The sequence below is a fragment of the Gadus macrocephalus genome, chromosome 9 (genome assembly GCF_031168955.1).
Source record: "Gadus macrocephalus chromosome 9, ASM3116895v1".
NCBI classification, from domain to species: domain Eukaryota; kingdom Metazoa; phylum Chordata; class Actinopteri; order Gadiformes; family Gadidae; genus Gadus; species Gadus macrocephalus.
The window spans coordinates 15,527,120-15,552,463 of NC_082390.1; the positions used below are offsets into that span (position 1 = coordinate 15,527,120).

Genomic DNA, 25,344 nt, shown 5'->3' on the forward strand with positions numbered 1-25,344 from the left:
CCCCCCTGTCTCATCCACCACCCACCCTGTCTCATCCACCCCCCCCCCCCCCCCCTGTCTCATCCACCACCCGCCCCCTGTCTCATCCACCACCCACACACACAGGCCGCAAATTGCCCTGCCAACTACTTTGCTTTTAGCCTGCAGACAGCAGACAAAAAAAGATCAGAAGCAGTGTGTGTGTGTCTGTGTGTGTGTGTGTGTGTGTGTGTGTGTGTGTGTTTGTGTGTGTATGTGTAAGACAGCTGAGTAGATGGCCTGTGTCTGAGAAAGAGATGACCTTGCGCACACACACAACACATGCGCAGACACACTCACACACAAGCACTACATATTACATTATATTTGTTAAGCGGACGCTTTTATACAAATCAACTTACAATAAATGCATTCAAACTTGACAATACAACCCAGAAATTACAAGAATCCTGCAATTGGTCAAAAAAGCAGAGAGACATTTTCTTATTAATTTTATTTCAATTCAATTCAGTTTCCTTCATGAGCAGCATCTGGGGACCACTCACAGCAAGCCGTTTGTTAGGACGGGCCTGAGCCAAATTGCAGCACTGTAGGCAAGTACCAGTGACATGAATCGGATTCAAGCAAGGGTTTGGGGGATCAGCGAGGGTTTGGGGGATCCCTCTTCCGGGCTTTTCGAAAGGAGGATGTCCAATTCCTCCATAATCCTCCAAGAAGACCTGGTAGGCGGTACAGTACAGCAAAGTTTAATTGTGACAGAGACAAGTTACAGACACAGTATGAAACTTGAAAGAAAATGGAAGTTTTGAATGGGGCAAAGGGTAAATTTTAATTTAGGGGTGATTCAGAAACCCTGTTGCTCTAAGCCCACAACTGCTATATGCTAAAATAACCCCAAATTGAGGGCCTAGCAATATAAACCCGTTCTCACACACACAAATGACAAATTTCCCACCTCAAGCAGGGAAAATGATCTCCTAAAGTAAGCGCACATTCATTAACTTTATCCTAGACTGTGTAAAAATACCCTACACTGGTTAAGATTAGTTCACCACAACCCTATGTGCAAGTAACCCTAGGTTGCACAACAGAACATGTTGGAAGATAAGAAAAGGCGTACTCACCATTCTCTGACACAGCCCGAATACTAATAATAATGGTTAAATTCTACTGAACGAAGCACACACTAGATTATAGAGTATTTACGCCACAAAAACAATATATAATTATATTAAGTCTACTAACACCACCACAACAATGTCTTATCAGACTATGTCTACTAAAACCACTGAAGCAGCACACTATAGACAAAAATGTATTAACATTGCACTGTCAAGTAAAAAGGCCCGCAGCGCTACCCATCCAACCTGTATGAATTAAAAGTGCTCCATAACGGGTAGGTTATGTTACATCATGAGCAGACACGCAATGGCTTGTTAACATATTCGTCTATTAAGTTATATCGACAAAATCTTGATTTTCATTGGCTTATGTCAAAGGTTTCAAAAACTTATCGTCATGTTCTTGAAATAAGTGATCGTCCCTATGAAGTTATTATAACCTGTCTCAAACAATGAAAACATCGTCCCCCGACAAAGCTCTATGATCCAGGAAGCTACATTTTGGCTCAGAGCTGGACCTCTGCGCTTCTCTAACTCTTCCAAAATGTGTGTGAATTTACTTTAATCCTTTCCACCACATTAATGCCTATCTCAATGGAATTGATAGTGCAGCAGCTGACATCTAGTACCCGATGCCTTTAGCATGAATAATACTACCCAAAAATAATTTCACATTCCTACAGTCTCACTGCAATTCAAATTTCTGGAGAGCTGGGGACAGGATGGTAGAAAACTGTTGGCAATTGGACAATGACGCTTGTATAAGCTGCTTCAAACTGGGCCAAGCTTTGTTGCTCACAGGCAGCAAAAGTTAGTGTATGCACCCAGCACCCTGAACTGAACTGGGGCGAAGGTTATGTGTTGTGCTACAGCATGCAATACCAAAATCTACAAGGGGAAAACATTACCCCCCAGCAGCTCCTTTCAACATTGTAATCAAGGTGAAACAGGAGTCTAAAATGTATCTGAATGACTGACTTCAAAGCACCAACAAAGGATAGCAAAGTAAAGGGTTATTGTTAAGTGTGAATTCTTACAATGAGTAATGTAATAGGGTAGCTTTGTTGCTGTAACTAGGAATCATGTTGTTCAGATTACCAATTTGTCTACACCCGATATTGTGTTTGTGTGTGTATTATATCTCCCAACGATTATGGCCAACTCACAAACACACTGACATTGCATCAGCACTTCCAACAGACAGGATGTTGAATCAGCAACCTGGTATACTGTACTATGTAAAACCTAGGCCATTCTGCTGTTTAGAATTAGATTCTTCTTTAGCAATCCATCACCAGGTCATCTTCAGAGGCATTGTAATCACCCACTGTAGGGATAAAATGTTGTGGCACCTTGATGAAAGGTATAAAAAGGTACCAGATTTCACTGCAAAACCAACAACCTTCAGTCAGGCAGGTTTTGCGTCTGGTTGAAAGGTAGGTGCGGCCACACGCAAAAGGGGGAAAAAAAACATGTTTGAACACTTTACTTTTCCACTACAAAAGCTTAGTGTGAAGAATTAGTGCCGGTGGCCGCCACTATGCTTTTAACGAGAGAGAAAAAAAAAAAGTGAAAAGTAAAGAAATGCTTCCTGTAATGAAAAAAGCTCCCTGGTTAAGGCCTCTGGCCAGACAAAGGAATGCGTGTCCAGTCTTTTTAATTATGTGCACACAATCTTACTGTTCCAGCTTTTGTATTTGTAAAAGTCTAAAGCATTCAGTGAATAGTTTACCGAAAATGACTAACAAGAATGATGATTACCAACAAGGCTTTGTGGAGATCTCGACGTGAAGCCGCCAACTAACCACGATAGCGAGAGAGTTTAGTTTGCCTTCATTTCAATATCCCAGCGACATAGGCTACTGTAAACTGATTTTCTCAATGCATTTATTTTTCATTTATTTTCTTGCAATATTCAAGTACAAGATTTCCTGTATCCAGAAAACACAATCAATAGCAGATACTTTGAAACATCCATATTTCCCCGTCCTTAAAAAACAACAACAGATTATCCTTTTTTCAAATTCGCATTCCTAAGACACTTGGACCACTTGTAAACATGATACAAATCAATGTTTTTTTGTTGTTTTTTAAAATAAAAAAAAACATTTGTAGAAAAATATCTTCTTTATAAGTATTTTTCTTCACATGTGTATCGACACATCAAGTACCTCACAGTACAATCTTGTTTAAAAAGCACATACTGGAAAAGAACACAAAACAGCTCGGAGGGTAAAAGGCCTTTGGTTTTACATGAAAACACTGAAAAAGAACCCTCCAAAGTAAAGCCCAGCCGCCACTATGTGCACAACGCTGACCGATGGAGAGTTGATTGTTAAATAAATGTCGCCTCGCGCAGCTGGACGGTCGCCCCAAACATGGGGCGCCCACATCCATACACAGGTTATCGGGGTTGGGAGGTGTCGGGGGGGGGGGGGGGGGATAGGGGACAGAGGGGGAGAGGGGGGGGCAGCACCCACTGGGCTACAATCAGGTGACAGTCCTGGGGGCGGCCGTCCCGCAGAACCTCCGGTGCACAAAGTGTCCCAGGACGATGAGGAGCATCTCCGAGGTGCTGCTGAGCGCCACGATGAAGGGCGCCTGCGACGCAAAGTCTGCCTCGGCCCGCTGGAAGGACAGCTGCATGACGGCGAGGGCCAGCAGGCTGTTCTGGACGCCCACCTCGATGCTCACCGTCTTCCTCTGTGGCAACGCCAGCGCCGCCGTCTTCGCCAGGGCCGCCCCGACCAGCAGGCCGAACATGGGCACGGTCACCCCGGCCGCCACTATCTCGGGCCGGACGTTGGCCAGGATGGACGCGCCCATCTGATAGGCCATGAAGATGCCGCCCACGATGAGCACAAAGCTGAAGGGCCGGATGAGCGCCAGCAGGACTCTGGTGAGTCCCGGCAGCCGCAGCTTCACCAGCATGCCCAGCGAGATGGGGATGGCGATGAAGAGCAGGGTGCCCAGGATCTTGATGAAGGGCACGTGCAGGGCGGCGTGCACGCCCAGCAGCCAGCCGTACAGTGCCGACGACAGAGGCATGGCCGCCGCCGCCACCACCGTGGAGACCAGCGTCATGGAGATGGCAAGGGTCACGTCGCCGCCTAGCAACAGGCTGTAGAGGTAACCCCCACCGCCCCCCGGGGCAGAGCAGGTGATCACCAGGCCTAGAGAGAGTGCCTTGGGCAGGGAGGCCAGTTCGGACAAGCAATACGCATACAAAGGCATCACCAGAAACTGTCCCACCACCCCAAGTAGCAATGGAGCAGGCCTCCTCAGGAGACCCTTGAGCACCTCCACCTCCACTTTGCACCCAAAGGCACACTTATTGATGAAGATGAGGGGCAGCAAGGCAAACAGCACGGGGTTCTCTGAGAAGTGGGAAAAGCCCCCGGGCTGAATGAGCAGGGTGGAAGCATCCTCACTTCCTGGCGTTGACACCCTGATGGAGTAGTCTGTCCTCTCTTCAATCAGAACTGACATGGCGTCGTCCTGATCTAGGTCCAGGAGCTGGATCTGCAACTGTGCTGTGCCTGGCAAACCAGACCTTATTGTGATAATATAACTTTTAACTGGCCCCGCACGTCCACCGTCAGTCACATTCAGGATTGATAAAACCTCCGGGTCCAACGAGTGGACGCTCAGCGTCTGCTTCCAGCTCTCTCGCCCCTTCCTGCTCGCGTTGGTGCTCCGGTACTGACTGGAGATAACAATCACGCCGTTGGTGTTTTCGGGAAATTCAAATTCGTGCGATGATCCGTCGCCGATTCTAATATACCTTCGGTCGCTATCGGCCGTCACGTTCGTATTGTCGCTGTTGCTTGGGGACTTGCCCGTCGTCACCTGGTCCGCTCCTCCGGTAATCAGGAAGAGACAACAAAATGCAAATAGCGTCCTCATCGTATTGACGGACTGGGGGCAGAGGGGATCCGCATAGATCCGCTATTTCCAGTCGCCCCTCTAGATTGTCTTCTTAGACCGCAGTCCGGCTATAAAAAGCGGCTAAACTCCTCATTTTCTCGGGTACAAAATAACTGCGTTGGTAGCCGGTGCCACATTGCTCCGAATGCCTGTTTTCTATCTTGCTTTATACCGGAACCTAAACATCACCCCGCCCCATCCAATGGCAACCCCCGGCAGAACAAGACACATCCATGCCACACGATATGGAGGCTTTCTATTTATCTTCGGGAAACGAAATTGTGTCCGTCTTGGTAAGAGGGAGCATCACATTTTTGTATTTGTTGTATCCTACCTCGATGACAGCTATAAGCATCCCACTATAGCCCTTTCGTCTACGGCAGCTTGTTGTTTCTACCCTCCCTCTCTGACTGACTCAATAAGACGCTTTCACAACCAATAGGAACCGCCCAAAGTCCACGTCCATACGCGAATATGGAAAGATACGTCAGACGAGAGAAACTCTTGGGGGAGGTTTCAGGGGGTCGTCCGTGGGAAACACCGCTTTACCAAGGAACTTGCTATCTATCTGTCAGTCCATCTATCTTTTTGTGTGTCTGTCTGTACCCATCTACCTCTGTGTGTGCTTAGTGTGTATGCTTAGTGTGTGTTTGCTTAGTGTGCTTAGCGCGTGTATGTGGATCTAACTACATAATGTCTGGCTGCATGATGCCAAAAGGCCAGACTGTTGAATATGTTCATAATACAGAAACAATAACACACTACGATGTAAACAGTTTGTTAATTTTAATTCAACTTTATATCCTTGTTTATCAAGGTGGTTTCCGAAGGCTCACCTTAAACGACTGTGACTGTTCACTCAAGTCGCACCAAGTCAAAGTCAAAGTCACACTTCCTCAGGGTATCCCGTTTCACCAGGCTTCAGAGCATGCTAATGTTTTTTTGTAATACCACAAACACTACAGTGAAACCTGGCACCAGACTACTACTCCCGGAGGGCTTCCCGTTTTGTAGTAGGCAGCGATTTGCTTGGCTGGCTCAATGTATGTTTGCAAACGTAGGGGTGCCTGGTCCTATCATACAATCTACTATGACTCCCACCGTATATTCAGACCCCTTCTAGCTGTCAGCACGCATGAGAGTAGTTAAGCAGTGAGCTAATATTTACCTATGTGATCTAAAATTCTATGTGTATATATATATATATATATACACATCTTTACACCTATACATACATACACATACACACGAATAAATAAACTCCGCCCTTGAGTGAAAAGGGTGCTTATTAAAGTCAAGTGTGGATGGGGATATGCAGTTATGGTTAAAACATGGTGCCACATATTCATCTTTATAGGCACTTAGAAAACAACAATGGAAGCAAAAACACAAGACTTGCATCGGAGGGAAATTGATTTTATTTAGCAAGATAAATATATAAAACAAATGCACTGGGAGGTCTGTAATGGTGAGTATAAATAACCCTTCCCATATTCAAAGCAAAGGATATACTCCAAAGGTGATCCGTGTTCTCTGTTATGTCTCTGTGCCAGCGGGGTTAATGTCCCCAAACAGAGAACAAACCTTGTGGAAAGGTCCTGGTCAAAATACAATCAACACCAACCCAGCTAAAATTTAATACACTTTGCATCTTGATTTCTGTTGTTTAGTGGTACACATTCAATGACATATATTTCTCAATATGTGTGGAAAAGAGGTGCCAACTGGTAAGATGAGATACAGCAAATATAATCAACAGAAAATAAGATGTGGAGACTGGGACCGGTTTCCAAGAAATAGCTTTGAGAGATGTTAGTCAAGGAATCTAAGATCTTTTAGCAAAACCGATGTCCTCAGAACAAAAACAAAAAGATGTCCACACAAAAGTCCCCTTTGGCCTGTGACACTTAGCCTATACCTTCGCTTGTAAGGAGAATTTATTTTAAAATCAGTATTGGTCTTACATTTCTCCCAATGCATTTGAACCCTCTTGACAGCGACATGCAGCAGTATGATAAATGGCAGTCAACAGCATTCAATGCTTCAGCCAACTATTGTTAGCCTCCTAAAAGGCTGCTCTTCAGGCACAGAAGGACAAAGTGCCGATGCAAGCACCTGCACCCTGAGTAAGGCATGCCACGTGGACAGCAGGAAAAACAACATAAATGTATGAAAACAAAGGAGAAAATATACAGAGAAACCCACAACAAACCATGAAAATAAGACACAAACGAAGAAGAAAGAAAAAATACCACTAAGGTATTAGCTGTTATATTGGTTTGAGGCTTACACACCTACAATTAATATTTGTATTATATGCACCTTATTTATTTTTAATTCCTCACGTCTTGACTGGTCTCGTCAACACTTAAAGAGCAGTTTTGATAGACAGAATGAGAGTGGCCCTCTTCATACCCTCACCCAATACAAGCAGACATCTGTCAAACCGCAGGTTGACAGAAGACCAAAACACATCAAGGGGGGCAAAAATACATATTTAACTTCAAACCATATGCACCCAAGTATAGTATAGCCTGTAACCTCCCTATCTATATATACTACATCTACTCGCATTCTCATCCCGTATTGTAAGGAGGTTGTTAAAGCAAACGCCCAAAAACATAGTTGTGATTGTTAGCGAGGGCGTGTGTTAGTCTTCTCTATGCATGTTTTGTGTGTGTGTATGTTTCTGGGTGAACGTAGTGTGACTGGGAGGAGATGAGTGCCAGTAGAATTGAGGAAGACAAACAATAGGGCCTCTCTTTCAGCCAAAAGGTAAAAGGAGGGCAAATGGGGTATTAGAAAAGGTGCCAAACAGAGAGGAGATGGATTGAATTGCAAATGGGTCCTCGTGAGAGACAGAGAGAGTGGGAAACTGCCGGGAGTTGTGCCTTCTCAGGTGTTATTCCTGGCCAGTGTGTGGAAGTGTATTTATAGACCAAGGGGAAGGCAATCAATAGGCTCATTAAGTACCAACAGTTATAACACCTCAACAAATTCACCCATGCACACAAACACACACGCACACACATTCACTCACGCACGCCACTCACTCACGCACACACACAATGTGTGTGTCCAGTGCTGCCTTTAATTTGGTCTGTCTCCCACGGTGACCATTTATAGCCCAACCGCTATTTCTGTTATATCTTCTCAGTTCCGAAGTGCAGCCAACCTAAAGATACAGATGAAACAGAGTGAGTTAAACGTTTTAAATGTTTAAAACCAATTGTGTGAAGTGCAAGGGAAATACATGCACTGGAAGAGCACAATAGCCAAAACGTTAACAAAAGCTTTGTGAACCGAAAGGGGAATTAGAGCTCTGTCCACGCCTTGAGGAGGAATGACAATTACACTGCCTACTGGTTTTCTTTTCGGCAATGGGTACCATACATTTGGCGTTATAAATAAATAAATATGAATAAATAAATTGCTTGATTTCTTCTGCAAAGATCCACCAGGGGGCAAAATATATAGTTTGAAAGAAATGCTCAGATTAAATGTCCTGTATTCATGTTTCCTAATTCAATACATGGGACACATCTGAAAGTGACACGTTTAAGTGCCGAGTCATTCTTCTAGAACAACGTTCTCCACGGGAAGACGACACCAACCACAATCTAGGCATTATTTCACTTTAACCAACACTTTGCCTTTACTACAACACCCCATTCGACACAATGCTCGACACAACATACCGTCGGGAGAGCTGGTCCTCCTTGTCCTGTTTGCTGGAGGTCTCCCCACCCAGGGAGGCTGCCCCGGCCGGCAGCTGGTTCAGCTGGTCCATGACCTCCAGGCCACTCTCCTCCGCTATCTGGTGGATCAGGCTGTCCACCTGTTCCTGCGGCGTGGTCAGCGTGGTGGCCGAGCTCATGGCGTCGTCCATCACCTGGTGGGGGACATGAGATGAGCTCCCGTTTAGAGAGCCTCCGGTGTGCAAACTCCAGATTTAGCTGGGAGATGTCTTCCACGCAGGACATCCACAGACATCCACTTTGGTTGGATTTAAGTGGTTTATCTTTATCAAACGACCTATGCTATTTGGGCCTCAACAGTGGTGCAACATGATTATAAGTACAATAAAATTAAAGTTTAATTTACATTTAAGTTTTAAAATGGAGTAAGTGGTTTATTGAAAACAAGTATGCAGGAACGTACAAACACACACACACACACACACACACACACACACAGACACACACTGACCGAGGTGTGAACATCCAGGTTCTGGACTTGGGTTTCAAACTTATCCATGACAGCTGAAACCTTCTGCAGGTCCATGGAGCCCAGAGCTTTGTCCAGAGCTTTTGTAACCTGGGCCATGTTCTTAGTCACCTGATAGATAACACAAAGCAGGAGATTAGTCCACCTTATCAACAAGGTGCCCTTATATTGCCTTCATAGCAAGCATTCACTTACGACTCTCTTTAGTTGTTAAGGATCGTGTTCCCTACTCCCTACCCTATCGCCTATATGAAGACTTAACGTCAGGTATTCAGGCTCAATTGAATCAGCTAAAATATTACATATGATGAAATGGAAGTACTGGAACATTCGTTCTCATTTGTGACTCAAAGATCTGAGGGGAGGACTAATTTGGCCAGCATTTGAAAGGGTTATTAGGCATACAATACTCTGTCCAATAACGGTGCGGTGTGGTGCAGTGTGTAGAATTAAGTCCACTTCAGCGGTGATGTAACCAACTGAATACCCCCTGCCCGCTAACCCCTCCCTTTTCGACTGGGATCCAGTTGGAAAGTACCAGTTTCAAGTGATGAGGTTCCTTGATATAAATAAAATGCATTTAGATATTAAGTCTGTAAAACTATAGGTCACAGGCTTACAAGGAGGACTGTAATTCTGCATCCCTTGCATAATGTTAATTATTACAAAGATTTTTAGCTGTTTGGTTATCTGACCACTGCCGTTGACTCTTAATTGACATGAGAAGTGTGTTTAAAAGTGTTTCGCAGCATATAAATAAAGTACCTGTGTGTTTTTCATAAGGCCACATAATGTAAAACATCTAATACCACATTGTACATTTGTTCTGAAGAAGTTGTTTCATCTCAGCGATCCGGTACAGCATCAGAATGAACCTGTCACATAGTATGTTGTTACAGTGTGCAGGGGGTCTGATGTGGCTAGTCTGGGCTTAGATAAACATACAATAGGGCCATGTTCTTCTATCTTGTATAGTGGCTATCATTTAGTCACATTCAAAACTTGGTCTATCTCAGAATATAATATTAACCTATAAACTGCCTGGTCCCAGTGCCCGAATCAATGTGACGTGGCCTGTTCTTTATGAGGCACGCTTAGCAGACAAAGGAAAACAGACAGAACTCACCCCCTTCATAGTGATGGCTGTTTGAACTTTAGAGGAAACAGCATCCACGCGGGAAGCCATACGCAGCCAATTAAGCCCCTCATTTTTCTTCCGTATGGCGTTCTCAGCATAGACTCTGGCACATTCCACATTCTTCTGTTGAAGAGCCTGGCGACAGCAGACACATGCACACAGAGACACACACATAAACAGATGGAAACAATTGTAATGAAAAAATGCAAATCAATTGATTACACTACTGGCCACCTATCCCTCCATAAACAAATTTATAGTGCCCTCTTGTGGATTTCAGAATATACCTGAACTCCATGCAACAGGACCATTACAGATATTATTAATTTAACATTTATTTTGGTAAGAGTACTACTACATCCCACTGCCTTGAAAAAACTGCTTATAAAATATTGATGCATACCTAATGTTTTATCATAGAATATGGCTTTTCACAAAACGTACAATATCACATATTGAGCTGAACCTTTGCAGAACCTACGCTGAGACTTTTGCATGAATACTGAAATCAACTGAGTGTATATTATTTAATGATAAGTGAGATAATTGCCAATATTAAACCAAAGCGGCAAAGCATGGGCAAAGCTTTAACACTACTACCTAAAACCCATTTGACCTACAGCTGAGATGATTAACGGAAATGAGTTGGGGATGGGAGAACTAAATACATTTCTGCTGTCTTGTTTCTTACTGTTCAGTTATTTTTCATAGATAATCTTCAATTTTATGTCAAGTTTCCACCATTTAATATATGTCATGTTTAATGTTAACCATTAGGACAATTAAAGTCCATTGCATTGAGTGGAGTCAAAATTAAGAACAGACACATACACGAAATTCTCGGTTTTATGAATGTGACTGAATACTTGAGATTACTCGTAATAATGAATGGAAGACTTAAATTCTTATATTTTAAAAAAAAGTCGAATATCTTGACATTTTGATTGTGAGCAAAAGAAAAGCCATGCTCTTAGAGCTCTATCCAAGAGGGGGATTCATTTGACTGGTAGACTATTTTCAACTTCGTACCTTCTTGACCTTGGCTTGTTCCTTCTCCGAATCCTTTTCTGCCTTCTTGGCTAGTTTCTCGAGTTGTTTAGCTGTGAACTGCAAACCAAAAAGAAAGAAAAACATCATTAACATCATTTGTATATCTTTGTTATAGTCAACAGATCAAGACTTGTATTTTGTGGTATATACCTTTAGTTGGAAGAGCGTTTCTGGGGAGAGTGGCGAAAATAGATATGTTAAGTTAAACGGCTTAAGTTTAGAGCGATTGGTGACAACTCAGCTGTTTTTCAGGTTTACATTGCATTTCCGTTTAGGCCTTTTCATACCATGGCCAACATGACCCATTGCTTTCCATAAATGCTCGATTACTTAACCAATCTAAGACAGCACATATTAACCAAACTATAACAGCGATCGTGGTAAATTATGTTTTAGCAATGTTGATTCATCAATCAGCTAGAAACATGCATTGTTTCGCGATATTTGTGCGAGACAAATATAATTCACACTATGAATGTTAGCGGTTGCAATGCTATTAATCCGTCGTAGCCATGGTTGGTATCTCAAATAGCTCCAGGACAGATCCAGTGAGGGAGTTGTATAGCAATTCTTACCATCCATCTTAAATATGTTAACGATACCAGACAATACAAGAAATACAGGATTACTCTTTGGTTAGCCTTAGCTTGTGGATTTGTTTTGATTTCCACCACTTCATTTCCTGGTTATGAGATATCACGTGGTATAAGGGCGGATGACAACAAAGCGCATGCCCGAACTCATCGGTCCATTTCTTACATTGAACAAATATCTATGGGTACAGTATCTATGTATATAAACGGTGTTTCTCCGATGTGTGTGTGTGTGTGTGTGTGTGTGTGTGTGTGTGTGTGTGTGTGTGTGTGTGTGTGTGTGTGTGTGTGTGTGTGTGTGTGTGCGCGCGCGTGTGCGTGTGTAGGTGTGTTAACGCGCGAGTGCGTGTGTCATTGTGCATGTTTCTTGTTGCTCTCTTTTCAGGAGTGCAATTACGGATGGATAGCCTCCATAATAAAGACGTTAGTGTTGCATTTCTGTCTCTTTTTGCTTTGTGTTAAGGTATCGTTGTTTCATATTAAACTCGTGGACCATGCCGTGAAAAAGTTTCAAATAAGACAGGCAAATTTGGCAGTGTAAACACGCTTAGTAATAAAGCTTATTTAAAATAAGTGGGTGGCGGGGCGGGGCCCTGATAACATCCATTAGATCGGCAGCGCAGATGCTTAATCACTGAGTCGAGCTACCTACTTAACGCTGATCAAACCTACGGAGAACCAATCCTTTATTTCGACTGCTTATTCTTATTATTAAAGGTCTATATACATATTCAATGGGTTCTGGTTCAAGTCAATGCGAAGAAAAAGGTAACACATTTTACTTGTGTGTGTTTCTAAGTGTGGGTCAGCTATATCGTGGAGGGCTGCGATAATGGTTTTCTCACCATGCATTTTACTATCTTTGTTATGGTCAGACCTATACTCCCAGACTATACAATGCCGTGATTAAATGCAGTATGTGTTGTTAAGAGCAACCCCTTAGGCTAATTGTCTTGGAGCGGGGCGTCCCCCGTATCGTCCTTTTGTTTACTGAACCTATGTGTCTGAAATAAAGTAACATTTAATGTAATTGTACATCTGGAAAAGGAAATAAAGAAAGAATAATAATAGATGACTAGTATTTTATGAAGATTTTGAGTTTGAATATGTCAAGTTCAGATGACTGACTTCTATCTAGCCTGGTTAAATCTGCTTGAAAACCTCTTCGCAAACGAACCTAATCATTGTAATACTCATTGGTAACTATATTTGATCATGCAGCTCTCCACTCCATCATGCTATCAGCATTGTTATGAGATCATTTTTGGATATTTACGACACAGTTAAAGTAGCCACCTCGTATACACTGCAAATAGTAAACATGAGAGAGATTAAAGTGTAACCGCAGGAGCTCAATTGATGGGGTATTGCACAAAACCACCATGTATTCATAACATATTGTTTGTAGAAAACCATGCAACCTATTTCTGCAAAATGTACATTACAGATGTGTCATCACAGAACAACATTGAGACTTCAGGTTCTCCCCCTGTCATCCTTATCACGGCCCCTTCCCGAGAGGACATCTACGCTTCGCCATCCACCATGACCATAGCCGATGCCATCAAAGAAAGGAGGCCGACTTCAACCCCGATTTTTGTTGGACGCAAACCAATAAATAGCAACAAAACGTGATTCTGATGGAACTGTAGGCCTACTATCTGCAAGATCACCAAGAAGAGTAAAACCCTTCAATTTTACTAAAGAAAACCCCACTCTGATGATGATGTACACGCAGCTTGTGGTCCTGCTGATTGTGGATCCCAGATGACACACAGGTGACACAAGGATATGTTATATCAATATAGTGCCTTTAATCATTATTTATGTTGGTATATTTTGTTGGCTTATTATGCAAATGATATGCGATACATACTCCAAATACAATACAATAGTGTGACAAGCTGCAATCTATGCATAATGTATATGGTTATTGTTATATGAATTGTTATGAATAATGTATCCCTTTTTGGTGTCATGATTGCAGAGATGACGCTGCTGAACTCCGGAAAAGCTCATGGTTGTCCAGTTTAAAAGCGATACAAAACAATGGCTGCACACGCTCCCTAGTTGTTTGGGATTTGTACATAGCATAATCATTCTACTTTTGCTTAGCTGTATGCTGTTTTAATTGACAAGATGGATAATGTTGGAGATGATGAACCGGATCCCATTAGGCTCAAATCGATCAAGAACAATAAAACATTTACCGTGCCACAAAGTGATAGGGTAAGGAATAACCAACTAGCTATTGTTATACTAGTTATTGTGAAAGATCAACATGTTATAGTCGGGTTACTACCAAGCTTGACCATGTGAACGTGAGATTGGAGTTCATGCATACATTACATACTTGGCCCTACAACAGCCATGTGCAGACCATGTTATTCGTGGCTAACTGTTTAGGTTAAAGCACTCAAGGACATTTGTCAGCTTATCCTTTCCATTGATCCTTCCTTTCTAATTCAACTAAGGCCCTCACATATCCTTACCTTTATGATGTAATTACAGTTGATTTCTGCACTCAAACATCAAGGGTCAGTGAGATATGACTGGCCCTTGTCATTCAGGGCCACGTTTCAGAAGCTGGTACATGGGCAGTAAGAGGTTAATGGGTTTCGTCCCAAACGTCAGAGATAATTGCTGGCAATCTTTGTAGATTCTTCATTAACTTAAAGAGTACGGGTTTATCCCTCATCCAAGACAATCTGTAGTGCTATTTGCCTTCCCTCTCTTTATTCCCCCCCTTTCTTTTCCAGTTTGGGACCTGCCGAAGTGTCAAAGAGTTTGAGAAATTCAACCGAATTGGGGAAGGGACCTATGGTATTGTGTGTAAGTATCCATACTAGGTATCCATGCAGAAGTGGACGGTTGGTACTCTGTCTGGCTCTCGGTTGTTTTGAACATAAACTCATGAAAACGCAAATAAAAACCCACCCCTTCTTCCTGGACTCGTATGTGATTGCTTTCCCCCCCACTTAGCAGTTGCTCAAATAGGATGTTATTCCACTATGTCAGCATAGCTGAACAAATAAATGTCCACCCTTTATTTCCCCAAATGTAGACCGAGCTCGAGACACCAGGTCTGATGAGATTGTAGCGTTGAAGAAGGTCCGCATGGACAAAGAGAAAGATGGTGAGTCTGTGTCGGACTATGGAAATGTACTCGTACAGTTCCACAGATTTGATTTAATAGCCCAGCGTGTATATCGATGAATGACTAAGATGGCCACCATTAGTAAAGTCCGTTGACCGTTGTCAAAGCAGCTTTGACGCGTATGCTCTTGTTTCCATGTATTGTGTGTAATGTGTATATAATATTATGGATTCACACAGGCATTCCCATCAGCAGCCTCCGTGAGATCACCTTACTGCTGAGACTGAGGCATGTCAACATAGTGGAGCTGAAGGAGGTGGTCGTAGGGAGTCAGTTGGAGAGGTACCAGGCCCACGCGCATACACAGGAAACCAAGAGTTTAAACTGACGGGCACTTGAATGCCAGTGTCAGATATACAAATATTTGATGTTCTTGTGTTAATTGTTGTTGAGTATCTGTGATTTTATGTTCTATAAGAAATAAAGAATTACAATTAAGCAAGACATGCAATGGACTGCTTCCGTTCGCATTTACCTACATTAAATCTGTAATATCTAGTGCTTATATTTGCTTTTCTCCACTTCAGCCTGTTCCTGGTGATGAGTTACTGTGAGCAGGACCTGGCCAGTTTACTTGAGAACATGCAGACGCCCTTCTCAGAGGCCCAGGTACTGCACAGACCCAATTCCCCTCACACCCCCCCCCCCCCCTTTTCTGGCTGCCTCTGACTTAATTAGCTAATGTCTGCAGTCCTGAGCTGAACTAGAGGTTAAGTGATCTACCACATGACGTGATCTTGTCTGAGAAGGCCTCTAGATTCAGTCTACATATTTACGAACAGATTTTTTTATATAAATATACATATATGTGTGTGTGTGTGTGTGTGTGTGTGTGAAACCAAATTGGAAGAAGATAAACCACACACAAACCATATCCATTTTCTGTACTGTAGTTATGAAGGGATCTCACTCTCTCTCTCCTAGGTCAAGTGTATAGTGCTTCAGTTGCTACGAGGCCTGGAGTATCTTCACCATAACTTCATGTTGCACAGGTCGGTCCTGACCAACACAATGTCGCAATAGATATAGTTAGCGTCTCTGAATGTATTTATAAATGGCAATATATCACATTTATTGTTCATGGAACTAATTTCCTATCTGGTCATGAACATTTTGCCCAACCAGGGACCTGAAGGTTTCTAATTTACTGATGACCGACAAGGGATGCGTTAAGATAGGTAAACTGTCAATGTTACTATGCCCACCGCCCTCCTATCATAATCCTATTGGAACTGTCCAAGAACACTAGCACACACAGTGGCCAGGCACCTGGGGATTATTCTGTTAACTAATAGCATTACGTCCTAGCTACATGATTGATGGGATGAGTCTGCTGTGTTTTTAAAAAATATTGCTCCAAATAAGAATTAAAAAAGACCTTTCTGCAGCTGATTTTGGTTTGGCCCGTGTGTACGGTATCCCTGTACAGCCGATGACCCCCAGAGTGGTGACACTATGGTGAGTAGTGTGAGCGTGTACGTGTGTGTGTGTGTGTGTGTGTGCGTTCACTATGTCCTTGTGCTGGCACAATGGAAACTCATCCCTGTAATCCCTCCTTGCTAATCCCTTCTCCTTAGATCCACTCTGTTTTACCGCCTCTCTGACCTCTACCTCACCCACCTGCTTGCATGACTGGCAGCCTGTGTCTGTGTCTACCTAAGGACATTTCCTCATTTGAAGGGTCTAGCTCATGTCATCGGTTTTATTTAATATATCGGATTTGCTTGACGGGTTGTTAAATTGTATACTTTTATTCTGCCCAACACTTGACCCCCTCTGTCTCTGTCTCTGAAGGTATAGAGCCCCAGAGCTCCTTCTCGGGACAAAAACACAGACAACTGCACTAGATATGTGGTGGGTTTCAAATGTAACATGATGACAATTTGCCTGGAAAGGACAATGAAGCTGAAACTGTATGGGAATGTACTTGCCAAAATATGCAATTATACCACGACACGCAATACATTGTGAATGGAACCACTAATATAAAATAGAGCGGGTCCAGTCCATTCCTGATGACCCTTTTCCCTTTTGACCTCATGCTTCTTAAACTGAATAAAGTATTTGAATGTTCAAGCAGTTAGGAAAAAGCATGCTGCAGGAAGGTACATTGATGAAGTCTGATGCAACGACACAGGTGAAGTGAGCGTCGCCTCACGTCGCTGTTTCTCTGCAGGGCAGTGGGCTGTATCGTGGCTGAGCTGCTGGCCCACAAGCCCCTGCTGCCTGGAGGCTCAGAGATCCAGCAGGTGGACCTCATCGTCCAGCTACTGGGAACGCCCAATGATAACATCTGGCCTGTAAGAACGTCCCACTCACCATGTACATGGCATGGAACAAAACATGGTTTTTCTTGTTATTTTGGCCGCTTAAAGTTAACCCGGATGTCTGTGTCTGTGCCAGGGTTTCTCCCGGCTTCCTCTGGTTGGTCAGTACAGTCTGAGGAAGCAGCCCTACAACAACCTGAAAAACAAATTCACCTGGCTGTCGGAAGCCGGCCACAGACTGCTCAACCTTCTCTTCATGTACAATCCCCAGCGCAGGTACGGCCTGCACTCCCATATGATACACACATGCTGCATACATAAACCTCTATGATCTACACACTGTGTAAATGTGCTACATAAATATATGCATGCGCCCATACATGTGCACACACACAGTAATGCAGCCCTGATTATTAAAAGGTTAACCACTTAAAGTCAAAGACAATTTTGAAACATTTGAATTTCAGAGCAACTGCCAAAGATTGCTTGGATAGTTCTTATTTTAAGGAGAAACCTCTACGTGAGTATATCGGCCATATATATATATAAAATTGCGCGTGTGTAATGTTTTTGTGCATTAATCGATCTCACTGAACTCCAGCATGTGAACCCGAACTGATGCCAACCTTCCCACACCACCGCAACAAGCGTGCGGCACCTCGCGTAGAGAGCCGTCCCAAACGAAGCAAGGTGTGATGGGACAAAAGTTGAGGATAAGCCCCCCCCCCCCCCCCCCCCCCCCTCGCCACGACGACAGCATCCTATTCCACAATAACAATGATCTGTCAAAGATCAGAAGGCTCCTTTGTTCACCTCCAAACTTCTCTCCCTCTCCACTGAATACAAGAAACCCTTTGCTTTTGCTGGCTACCCGTGTACATGTTGATCACATGCATGTAAAAAAATATGTAAGTATCCAATAAGACATTTTTTATGAAATGTTCTGCCTTTTGTAGGATTGGCATTTGCAGGTGGGCCTTTGCAGATGACCTCAGCGTATAGAGGATATTTAAGGTAGTTTCTTAAGGTTTCAGCACCATCTTGGAGAGGAGCCTGAAGTAGTACGTATAAGTGGACTCAAAGTGCTGCTCCGAAATGAGTGAAAAATAGATCAAGCCCACGCAACTTGTTGGATTCTACTATGATTCTACTATGACTGTTTATGAACACAAACCATTGTGGACAACCAAACATGATTTTTTTTTTGTCCTTTGATAATAAATGAACCGGATATATTTTATCTGAAGTATACGGTGACTGTGTAGTATAGAAAAATCAAACCTGTGATACAAGCATCTGTATATCTTGATCCTTTTTTTATATATGTTATCGACTTTTCGCTTTGCTGTAGATGCCGTCAATCTTGCTGGAACAAAGAAACATTCATTTAAAAGTTGAAATGTAGACATTTTATTTCCTTCCGATTATTCAAGTAATTATAATGACATTTTATGACTAGTAGTACGTTAGTTTATTATAAACTGACTTTGCAATTGAAACATATGATGTACCTTCAAATACGCATAGATAGCAGCAATATTGCTCAGTCAAACATCTCTAAACAATTGATTTCTGAAGTATCATTGTAAGTATCATTGTTAAGATTAGTTGTTGGGAGGGGAGGGTTGGAGGACAACACTGAAGTAACCACACAACCTCCTGATGATGATGTAAGTTACTGGGTACAATGATGCTAGAAAACAGAATTGAAACGTACATAGATCCGGCATCACAATTGAGAAAATACTGGGGAAAGATGTCAATATCTGTTGCGTACTAAACAGCATTCACACAGTTAAATGACTTAAATACTGAGCTGCATAAATTAAATACGTCTGAAAATGTGCTTTAAAACAAGGTTTGCAAAGAAGCACCGGTAAACCAACCAAGAACATAAACGTAGTACTTAAAAAACCCTTGAGAAGACCTACAAGTTAGTGATTTTAAGATTTTCAAACATTTTGAAAAGTGAATCCTCTACACTTTTGTGATTTCTTTCTTGGTGAGCCATACTGTTCTTCAGATATTATGAGTCGAACGATTTTTTCTGCTGGCAGCAACAAGGAAATCTTGGTGCGAGTAAAGCAATGGTTTACGGAATCAGCCAGTGGTGTATGCCAATCACAATTGGATTGACATATCACTAAAAAAATGAAAAAGTAAAAAAATGAACAAAGCCAACCTTAAATGTGTTAAAACATTAACACACAAATAAATTAACAATAACAAATGAAAAGACAGCAGATGCACACAAACATCCACATGCCTGGAACAATAAAGTACAAACATAATTGATGTTTGTTCCTTAAAGTTTATATCAAGCTAATATGCAGCACGTTCAGTCAAACCTTTAAAAGACTGTAGTCTAAGCGGTAGACTATGAGAAGGGACGAACTAAACGGAATCCGTGTTCTGCGTCAGGTAACATGTAGATTCAAAAAGATACTAGGTAGCGTCTAAGACCGGACAGGAAACACAGGCTGTTGTCCACTCTGTCTTTTAGACCATCTTTCTCTTCAACCTCATCCAAAGATTCAAAAACAGTGCATGGACCAGATTAGAGAAAACAAAAAGACAACTCTCACCCCATCAGGTACTTTTTTTTGTTATTTTTTAGGCACCATCTGTTGTTACGTAAAAATCCATGAAAGGCAGTGACTCACGTACATCCAATCAGAGAAGACGCAGGGGAGAGGGAGAAGGAGGGAGTGAGGATAAGTACAGTAGCTGGGCTTAACTTGAGGGGAACGTAGTACAAGGGAGCCAGTGAGAGGAGATGGAGCCTTTGATGAGACGGGAAGGGGCTTTGTCTCCTATTCAGCCCTCCATTCCAAAGTCCTCTGTGAACTTCGTGACCTTCAGCAGGTCCTCAGAGTTGACGGTGGGACGCGTGGTGGACAGAGAGCGCAACATGTCCGACTGGAAGAGACAAGAGGCTGTGTTCAATTGGGCTTGCTTGTTCCCTCATTCCCTATTCCATATAGAGTGAACCCCAAATAGGATAGGGATAAGTATATGGGGAATTCGGAGACTAATTATGTGCCAGAAATCCATCAACGTAACGTGTATTGGTCACACAAACTAGCTGACGTGCTGATTTGCGTACCATTGTCAAGTTTTCAAACTTCTTTGTCCCCATTTAAGTGTACAGACTTCTATCCTGAGGAATGTGTGTGCCAAACCAAAGGGACCCTCTCTATTAGATGTATCTGATGACAATGAAAGCCCCAATGCATCATGGGATATAGTACGGAGATAAGTCACTCACTGGGCATTTAAATGTGTTATTACACTATGTGTGTGTGTGTGTGTGTGTGTGTGTGTGTGTGTGTGTGTGTGTGTGTGTGTGTGTGTGTGTGTGTGTGTGTGTGTGTGTGTGTGTGTGTGTGTGTGTGTGTGTGTGTGTGCATGGGTGGGTGTGTGTCTCACCATGCATACTATGGGCTCCAGCAGCTTGTCACTAGGCACGTCCATCCAGGTCAACTCTATGGCATCGGGGTCCCCCGGGGAACAGGGGGTCAAGAGGTCATCTACCATAAGCTGAGCGTTGCTACGTGATGGACCATGCACCTGCAACGCAACAAGGTGACGGAGAACCGAATCACATATTCAACACACAACTCGACACAACACGTTAGGGATGTTTGATATGATGATATATATATCATCGAGGGAAAAATGTCCATCTATCGTTCCTATCGCTATTTGACTTTTTGGTAGTAATTAAAATCATTCTGACCCTGCATGACATTTGAATTATTTGCTCTATGTCCAAGGGAAGTGATGAAAAGAAAACCTTAAATGGGTGAAAAATTCCTTAGCTTGTGGATAGGAAGAACTCGTTCTGGACAGCCGTTGGTCCTGATGATCGTGTCAGAGAGAGGGTTGGGCTTCTCAGTACAACACTACGGTGTGTGGCCAGTTCATACACAACATCGCTGATTACAACGCTCATAAAACAGTATCACAAGGTTGCCGTGGGTCAGAACAGGCCGCCTCCTTCCTAAAACGCCATGCCCAAAAAGATGATATAGGCCCAGCTGCAACAGTGGGTTCACTTATACTTTAACAACAGACCTGTGGACGAGCCCATTTACGGCGAGTACCGTACTTATTTTTGTCGATTAGAGATTTCTGAAACTGTTTTTGTATTTGTTCTTTTAAATTGTATACATTGATTTTGTATAGTTATTTTTGCTGGCTACAGTACTGGAGATTTCTGAAACAGAGTGTTTACGATTTATATTTTATATTCAATAATTATTTTGTTTATTGGCAGCACTATTGAATAATTCTGAAACTTGAAACAGTGTTGTTTACTTTAATAGTAATTAAGCTATTATTATATATATCAAATTATTACTTCATTAAATTTGGAGCTTAAGCCCAAGCGATCTTGCCTTTGCATTCACGGTGCGCCCCAAAAAATTCATCAAAACATATATGGGGCAAAGTACACGACAAGACTCAATTTAAAAACAATATTTTCGCTCAATATCAGCAGACAAACCCGAGACACAAAGACCAGCCAACCTTTTTGAAGTGGGTGGCCGACTGGACCTTCCTGACGGGCTGCATGAGGGCGTCCCTCACGATGACGCTGATGTCCGCCCCGGAGTAGCCCTCCGTCTTGTGGGCCAGCTGCCGCAGGTCGGGCTCCGTCAGGCTGTGGGGCGTGTTGCCCAGGTGGAGGCGGAACATCTGGGAGCGGGCCGGCTCCTCCGGCAGGGGGATGTAGATGCGCTTCTCGAACCTGGGGGCCGGAGACGACAAAGCCGGCGCTGTATCATCGGCTGGAAAAAGACAAGGACGATGCAAAGGGCCACCGCGGGAAGGAAGCCGGGGGGGGGGGGGGGGTTGTTCTAGTGGGCTCTGGTGGTCCGTCGGGGCGGGGTTGCCAGCTCTGAGCCCTTCCAGGCGGCCACTGACCTTCTGCGGATGGCGGCGTCCAGCACCCAGGGTATGTTGGTGGCTCCGAGCACCAGGATCCCGTCGTTGTTGTTCCCAACCCCTGGGAACAAACACAACACCCCGCCCCTTTGGGTTGACGTGGCCTCCTCATGCACGCGTCCTTTCTCTGAGATGCGCCGTTAATGATCATCTGCTGGCGCTTCTGTGTGTGTGGTGTGGAGGGTGTGTGTGGAGGGTGTGCGTGTGCGTGTGTGTGTATGTGTGTGTGCGTGTGCGTGTGTAGGGTGGTGACTTGGAGTTCACCCACCTTGCATCTGAACCAGGAACTCTGTCTTGATTCGCCGGGCGGCTTCACTTTCATTCTCGTTCCTGGAGCCACACAGTGAGTCCACCTCGTCGATGAAGATGATGGAGGGCTTGTGCGTGCGGGCCAGGTCAAACAGATTCTTCACCAGTCTGCAGAGGAGAGGAGAGAAGGAACAGGACTGAAGACTCTACCCCATGAATGAGAAACTTTTCTGTCCAATTTTGTTTCTTCAAGACCCCTTGAGGAGTCTTTCAGACCTTTTGATTAGCCTATATAATATCCCAAAATATCTCCTTAAAAAAACTGTATTTTTGTATTTCTAAGATAAGCGAACATGACAGACAAATCTGGACCTACTTCTCGCTCTCTCCCAGCCACTTGGACATGAGGTCAGAGGAGGAGACAGAGAAGAAGGTGGAGTTGTTGGCCTCCGTGGCCACGGCCTTGGCCAGGTAGGACTTTCCCGTTCCTGGGGGCCCAAACAGCAGGATGCCTCTCCATGGGGTCCGCTTGCCTGACAGACATGAAGCCACACGAGCAAAATAGTAAACAGCATGACAACACAGAAATATTCTAGTGAATTCAATAAACATTAACCCTGGTGATGTATGTCAGAAAATCCAAATATAAATATCGAGGGTAAGTTATTACACAGCCTCAGCATGATTGGGTGATATTGCCAAATTAACCCCAACAAGAGTCAGGTCAGTCTCTGACCCTCTGGGTGTATTCATATGGCTGAGATCCAGTGATAGATGTTGGGAAGGAGAGAGTGCGGGTTAGACCTCCGATTCACCTGTGAAGAGGTGAGGGAATTTGATGGGCAGGATGACGGCTTCCTTCAGTGCTTCCTTGGCGCACTCCAGGCCAGCGACGTCATTCCACCGGACGTTTGGCTTCTCCATGACGATGGCGCCTGTGCACAGGGATAGCTCGGTGTTCCACATGTAGACACCCTCATCACAAATATGAATGAAAGACTATGCATGATGTCAATAAAGGTATTTTTGAACCGTGACATTAAATGTATATGCTACAACTGGTTTAATCCATACAAGTGAGTCAACGGATCACTTTATGGCAGACATTGGCTTGATGACATGATGCATAATCTCACCCATGAGCTGCTCCTGCAGTTTCTTCTTCTCAGGGTTCTCCCCCTCACTGTCACTGTCACTCCTAGCGCAGACGCACATACGCAAACACAAACACAAACACATAAGGAGAACTAAACCTCATACAGTCCAGTGTGGTGTGCCACTATGAATCTGGAGAGACTGCCTACTTGTCATTGCTTTGAGCCTCCTTGACCGGTTTCTTGCCCTGCTTGTCCTTGTTCTTCAGGTAGTCTTTGAGCTTCTCTGCGCGGTCCAGGTACTGCATGCATTTCCCTCTAATGCTCTCCTTGGCCTTGTCACTATGGGCCTCGTCTGAAGGCGAGGCAGAGCCCAACATAAAATCGGGACAGAGCAGACGGACCATTTATTTGTTTTGTTAAGAGTCACACAATCTTTTTATGTAAAGGTAGTACTTGTCTGTTAAATTTGATATCAATAACACTGAATAAAAGGTATGAGTAACCAAATTTAGGCTATAAGCTTACAGTACTCACATTTAATGGCATGCAAGAAGTACTCCACTGCATGCTGGTACAGGCGCAGGGCCTCTTCATAATTCTTTGCCTTGTCCTCTTCTGTGGCTTTGGTCACGAGGTCAATTGCTTTCTGCCATCAGCATTGAAATGGAAAATGCATTGGTTGACAGAGTGTTTCAAAGTAGGATTATGGGACAGTGGTGGAGGGGGCATACACAATAGCTACATTAATTCATTATGCATCACTTTCCAAAAATACATTCATTATTTTTATTATGGTCTAATGAAATAGTAGCTGACAATAAAAATGAGGGTAGTACCAGATATTGCAAGTTCTTGTAATATCGATTATTATCGATTCTTCTCCGAAATGCAGTATACTAACAAATTATTGGTTTAATAGATATAGTCCGGTCAACTTACTATTTTAGACTAGGAGGCAGCCAATACCTCCTGCCTTGTCGATGCATAAATACGTCAATACAAGTGCTAGCATGCGAACGTTAAAGACATTGCTTTACACAAGCAAACCTCCCAGACCTATGTATGACCTGTTCATGTTGACATGTGCTGGATGAGGGTTCCACGATGGCTTATTTTACATCCACGGTAAACACAGGAAAAGACAGTAGTCTACACACTGTTAGTCTGACTCGTCAGTGCAACGCTAGCCTGTCTTCTATAATCTATCGTTGTACCGTGCAGTGTCTCTATGCTAGCGTATTGGTGACGGACCTGTAGTGTTGACGTTGTCATTTCATCTCACAGTTCTTCTATCCAAGCGAATATGTATGCCCTCTGATTACACCTGAAATCCGCCTGTTAACTTGTCTGGATGCGAAAAGGGCAGTCGGCTCTTGACATGACAACAGGTGCACACAACGATGAAAGCCTCCCTTTGCTCAGCAGCAGCGGGTCGTCTGGGAAAGGCAACAACACTGCGTCGCTTTACGGTTTGGACATAGATATCAAACGGGTGCTGCCACCCAGCGGACACGTTATGTTTTCATATTAGATTAAACTTTTTTAAATTCAAAATAAAAATGTATACTATACATCTTGAATAAAAACAC

At 43.5% G+C, this 25,344-nt stretch overlaps 4 protein-coding genes across 7 annotated transcripts; 1 reads left to right on the forward strand and 3 right to left on the reverse strand.

Annotated features, from left to right (window-relative positions):
• Positions 1-2,970: 2,970 nt before the first annotated feature.
• On the reverse strand, positions 2,971-5,604 carry slc10a3 (solute carrier family 10 member 3). Its single transcript, XM_060061067.1, has one exon. It carries the CDS (start codon positions 5,004-5,006, stop codon positions 3,591-3,593), a length of 1,416 nt encoding a protein of 471 aa, XP_059917050.1. The 5' UTR covers positions 5,007-5,604; the 3' UTR covers positions 2,971-3,590.
• Positions 5,605-6,429: 825 nt separating this feature from the next.
• Positions 6,430-12,138, reverse strand: chmp1a (charged multivesicular body protein 1A). The gene is made up of 7 exons (XM_060061086.1): positions 12,018-12,138; positions 11,593-11,612; positions 11,422-11,499; positions 10,381-10,527; positions 9,237-9,365; positions 8,726-8,919; positions 6,430-8,202 (listed from the first exon to the last, which is right to left on the reverse strand). The coding sequence occupies exons 1-7, from the start codon at positions 12,022-12,024 to the stop codon at positions 8,181-8,183; spliced, it is 597 nt and encodes a 198-aa protein (XP_059917069.1). The 5' UTR covers positions 12,025-12,138; the 3' UTR covers positions 6,430-8,180.
• Positions 12,121-18,699, forward strand: cdk10 (cyclin dependent kinase 10). 4 transcript variants are annotated; one of them, XM_060061072.1, is made up of 15 exons: positions 12,121-12,220; positions 13,483-13,813; positions 14,023-14,264; positions 14,795-14,867; positions 15,100-15,171; positions 15,372-15,474; positions 15,720-15,801; positions 16,117-16,184; positions 16,318-16,370; positions 16,581-16,650; positions 16,987-17,046; positions 17,369-17,492; positions 17,596-17,735; positions 17,927-17,979; positions 18,061-18,699. In XM_060061072.1, exons 3-15 carry the CDS (start codon positions 14,175-14,177, stop codon positions 18,153-18,155), a joined length of 1,083 nt encoding a protein of 360 aa, XP_059917055.1. In that variant the 5' UTR covers positions 12,121-12,220; positions 13,483-13,813; positions 14,023-14,174; the 3' UTR covers positions 18,156-18,699. The 4 variants fall into 4 exon arrangements, with proteins under 4 accessions (XP_059917055.1, XP_059917056.1, XP_059917054.1 ...); XM_060061073.1 differs by having other exon boundaries at positions 12,159-12,458; XM_060061071.1 differs by lacking the exon at positions 12,121-12,220 and adding an exon at positions 12,315-12,803.
• Positions 18,700-18,845: 146 nt separating this feature from the next.
• On the reverse strand, positions 18,846-25,230 carry vps4a (vacuolar protein sorting 4 homolog A). Its single transcript, XM_060061070.1, has 11 exons — positions 25,007-25,230; positions 24,290-24,401; positions 23,963-24,107; positions 23,795-23,856; positions 23,474-23,593; positions 23,035-23,191; positions 22,678-22,826; positions 22,389-22,470; positions 21,993-22,212; positions 20,889-21,029; positions 18,846-20,378 (listed from the first exon to the last, which is right to left on the reverse strand). The coding sequence occupies exons 1-11, from the start codon at positions 25,025-25,027 to the stop codon at positions 20,277-20,279; spliced, it is 1,311 nt and encodes a 436-aa protein (XP_059917053.1). The 5' UTR covers positions 25,028-25,230; the 3' UTR covers positions 18,846-20,276.
• Positions 25,231-25,344: the final 114 nt, after the last annotated feature.

Bases quoted from the DNA above. Each gene is read 5' to 3' on its own strand.
- slc10a3 (XM_060061067.1), bottom strand. From the start codon at position 5,006: ATGAGGACGCTATTTGCATTTTGTTGTCTCTTCCTGATTACCGGAGGA.
- vps4a (XM_060061070.1), bottom strand. From the start codon at position 25,027: ATGACAACGTCAACACTACAG. The intron at 23,857-23,962 runs GTAGGCAGTCTC...CGTCTGCGCTAG, and splicing joins GAGGCTCAAAGCAATGACAA to GAGTGACAGTGACAGTGAGG. The intron at 21,030-21,992 runs GTTGGCTGGTCT...GTTGCGTTGCAG, and splicing joins CGGCCACCCACTTCAAAAAG to GTGCATGGTCCATCACGTAG.
- cdk10 (XM_060061072.1), top strand. From the start codon at position 14,175: ATGGATAATGTTGGAGATGATGAACCGGATCCCATTAGGCTCAAATCG. The intron at 16,185-16,317 runs GTCGGTCCTGAC...TTGCCCAACCAG, and splicing joins CATAACTTCATGTTGCACAG to GGACCTGAAGGTTTCTAATT. The intron at 17,047-17,368 runs GTGGGTTTCAAA...GTTTCTCTGCAG, and splicing joins ACAACTGCACTAGATATGTG to GGCAGTGGGCTGTATCGTGG.
- chmp1a (XM_060061086.1), bottom strand. The intron at 9,366-10,380 runs GTGAGTTCTGTC...GTTATCTATCAG, and splicing joins CAGCCATCACTATGAAGGGG to GTGACTAAGAACATGGCCCA. The intron at 8,203-8,725 runs GTATGTTGTGTC...CTGTATCTTTAG, and splicing joins GAGGACCAGCTCTCCCGACG to GTTGGCTGCACTTCGGAACT.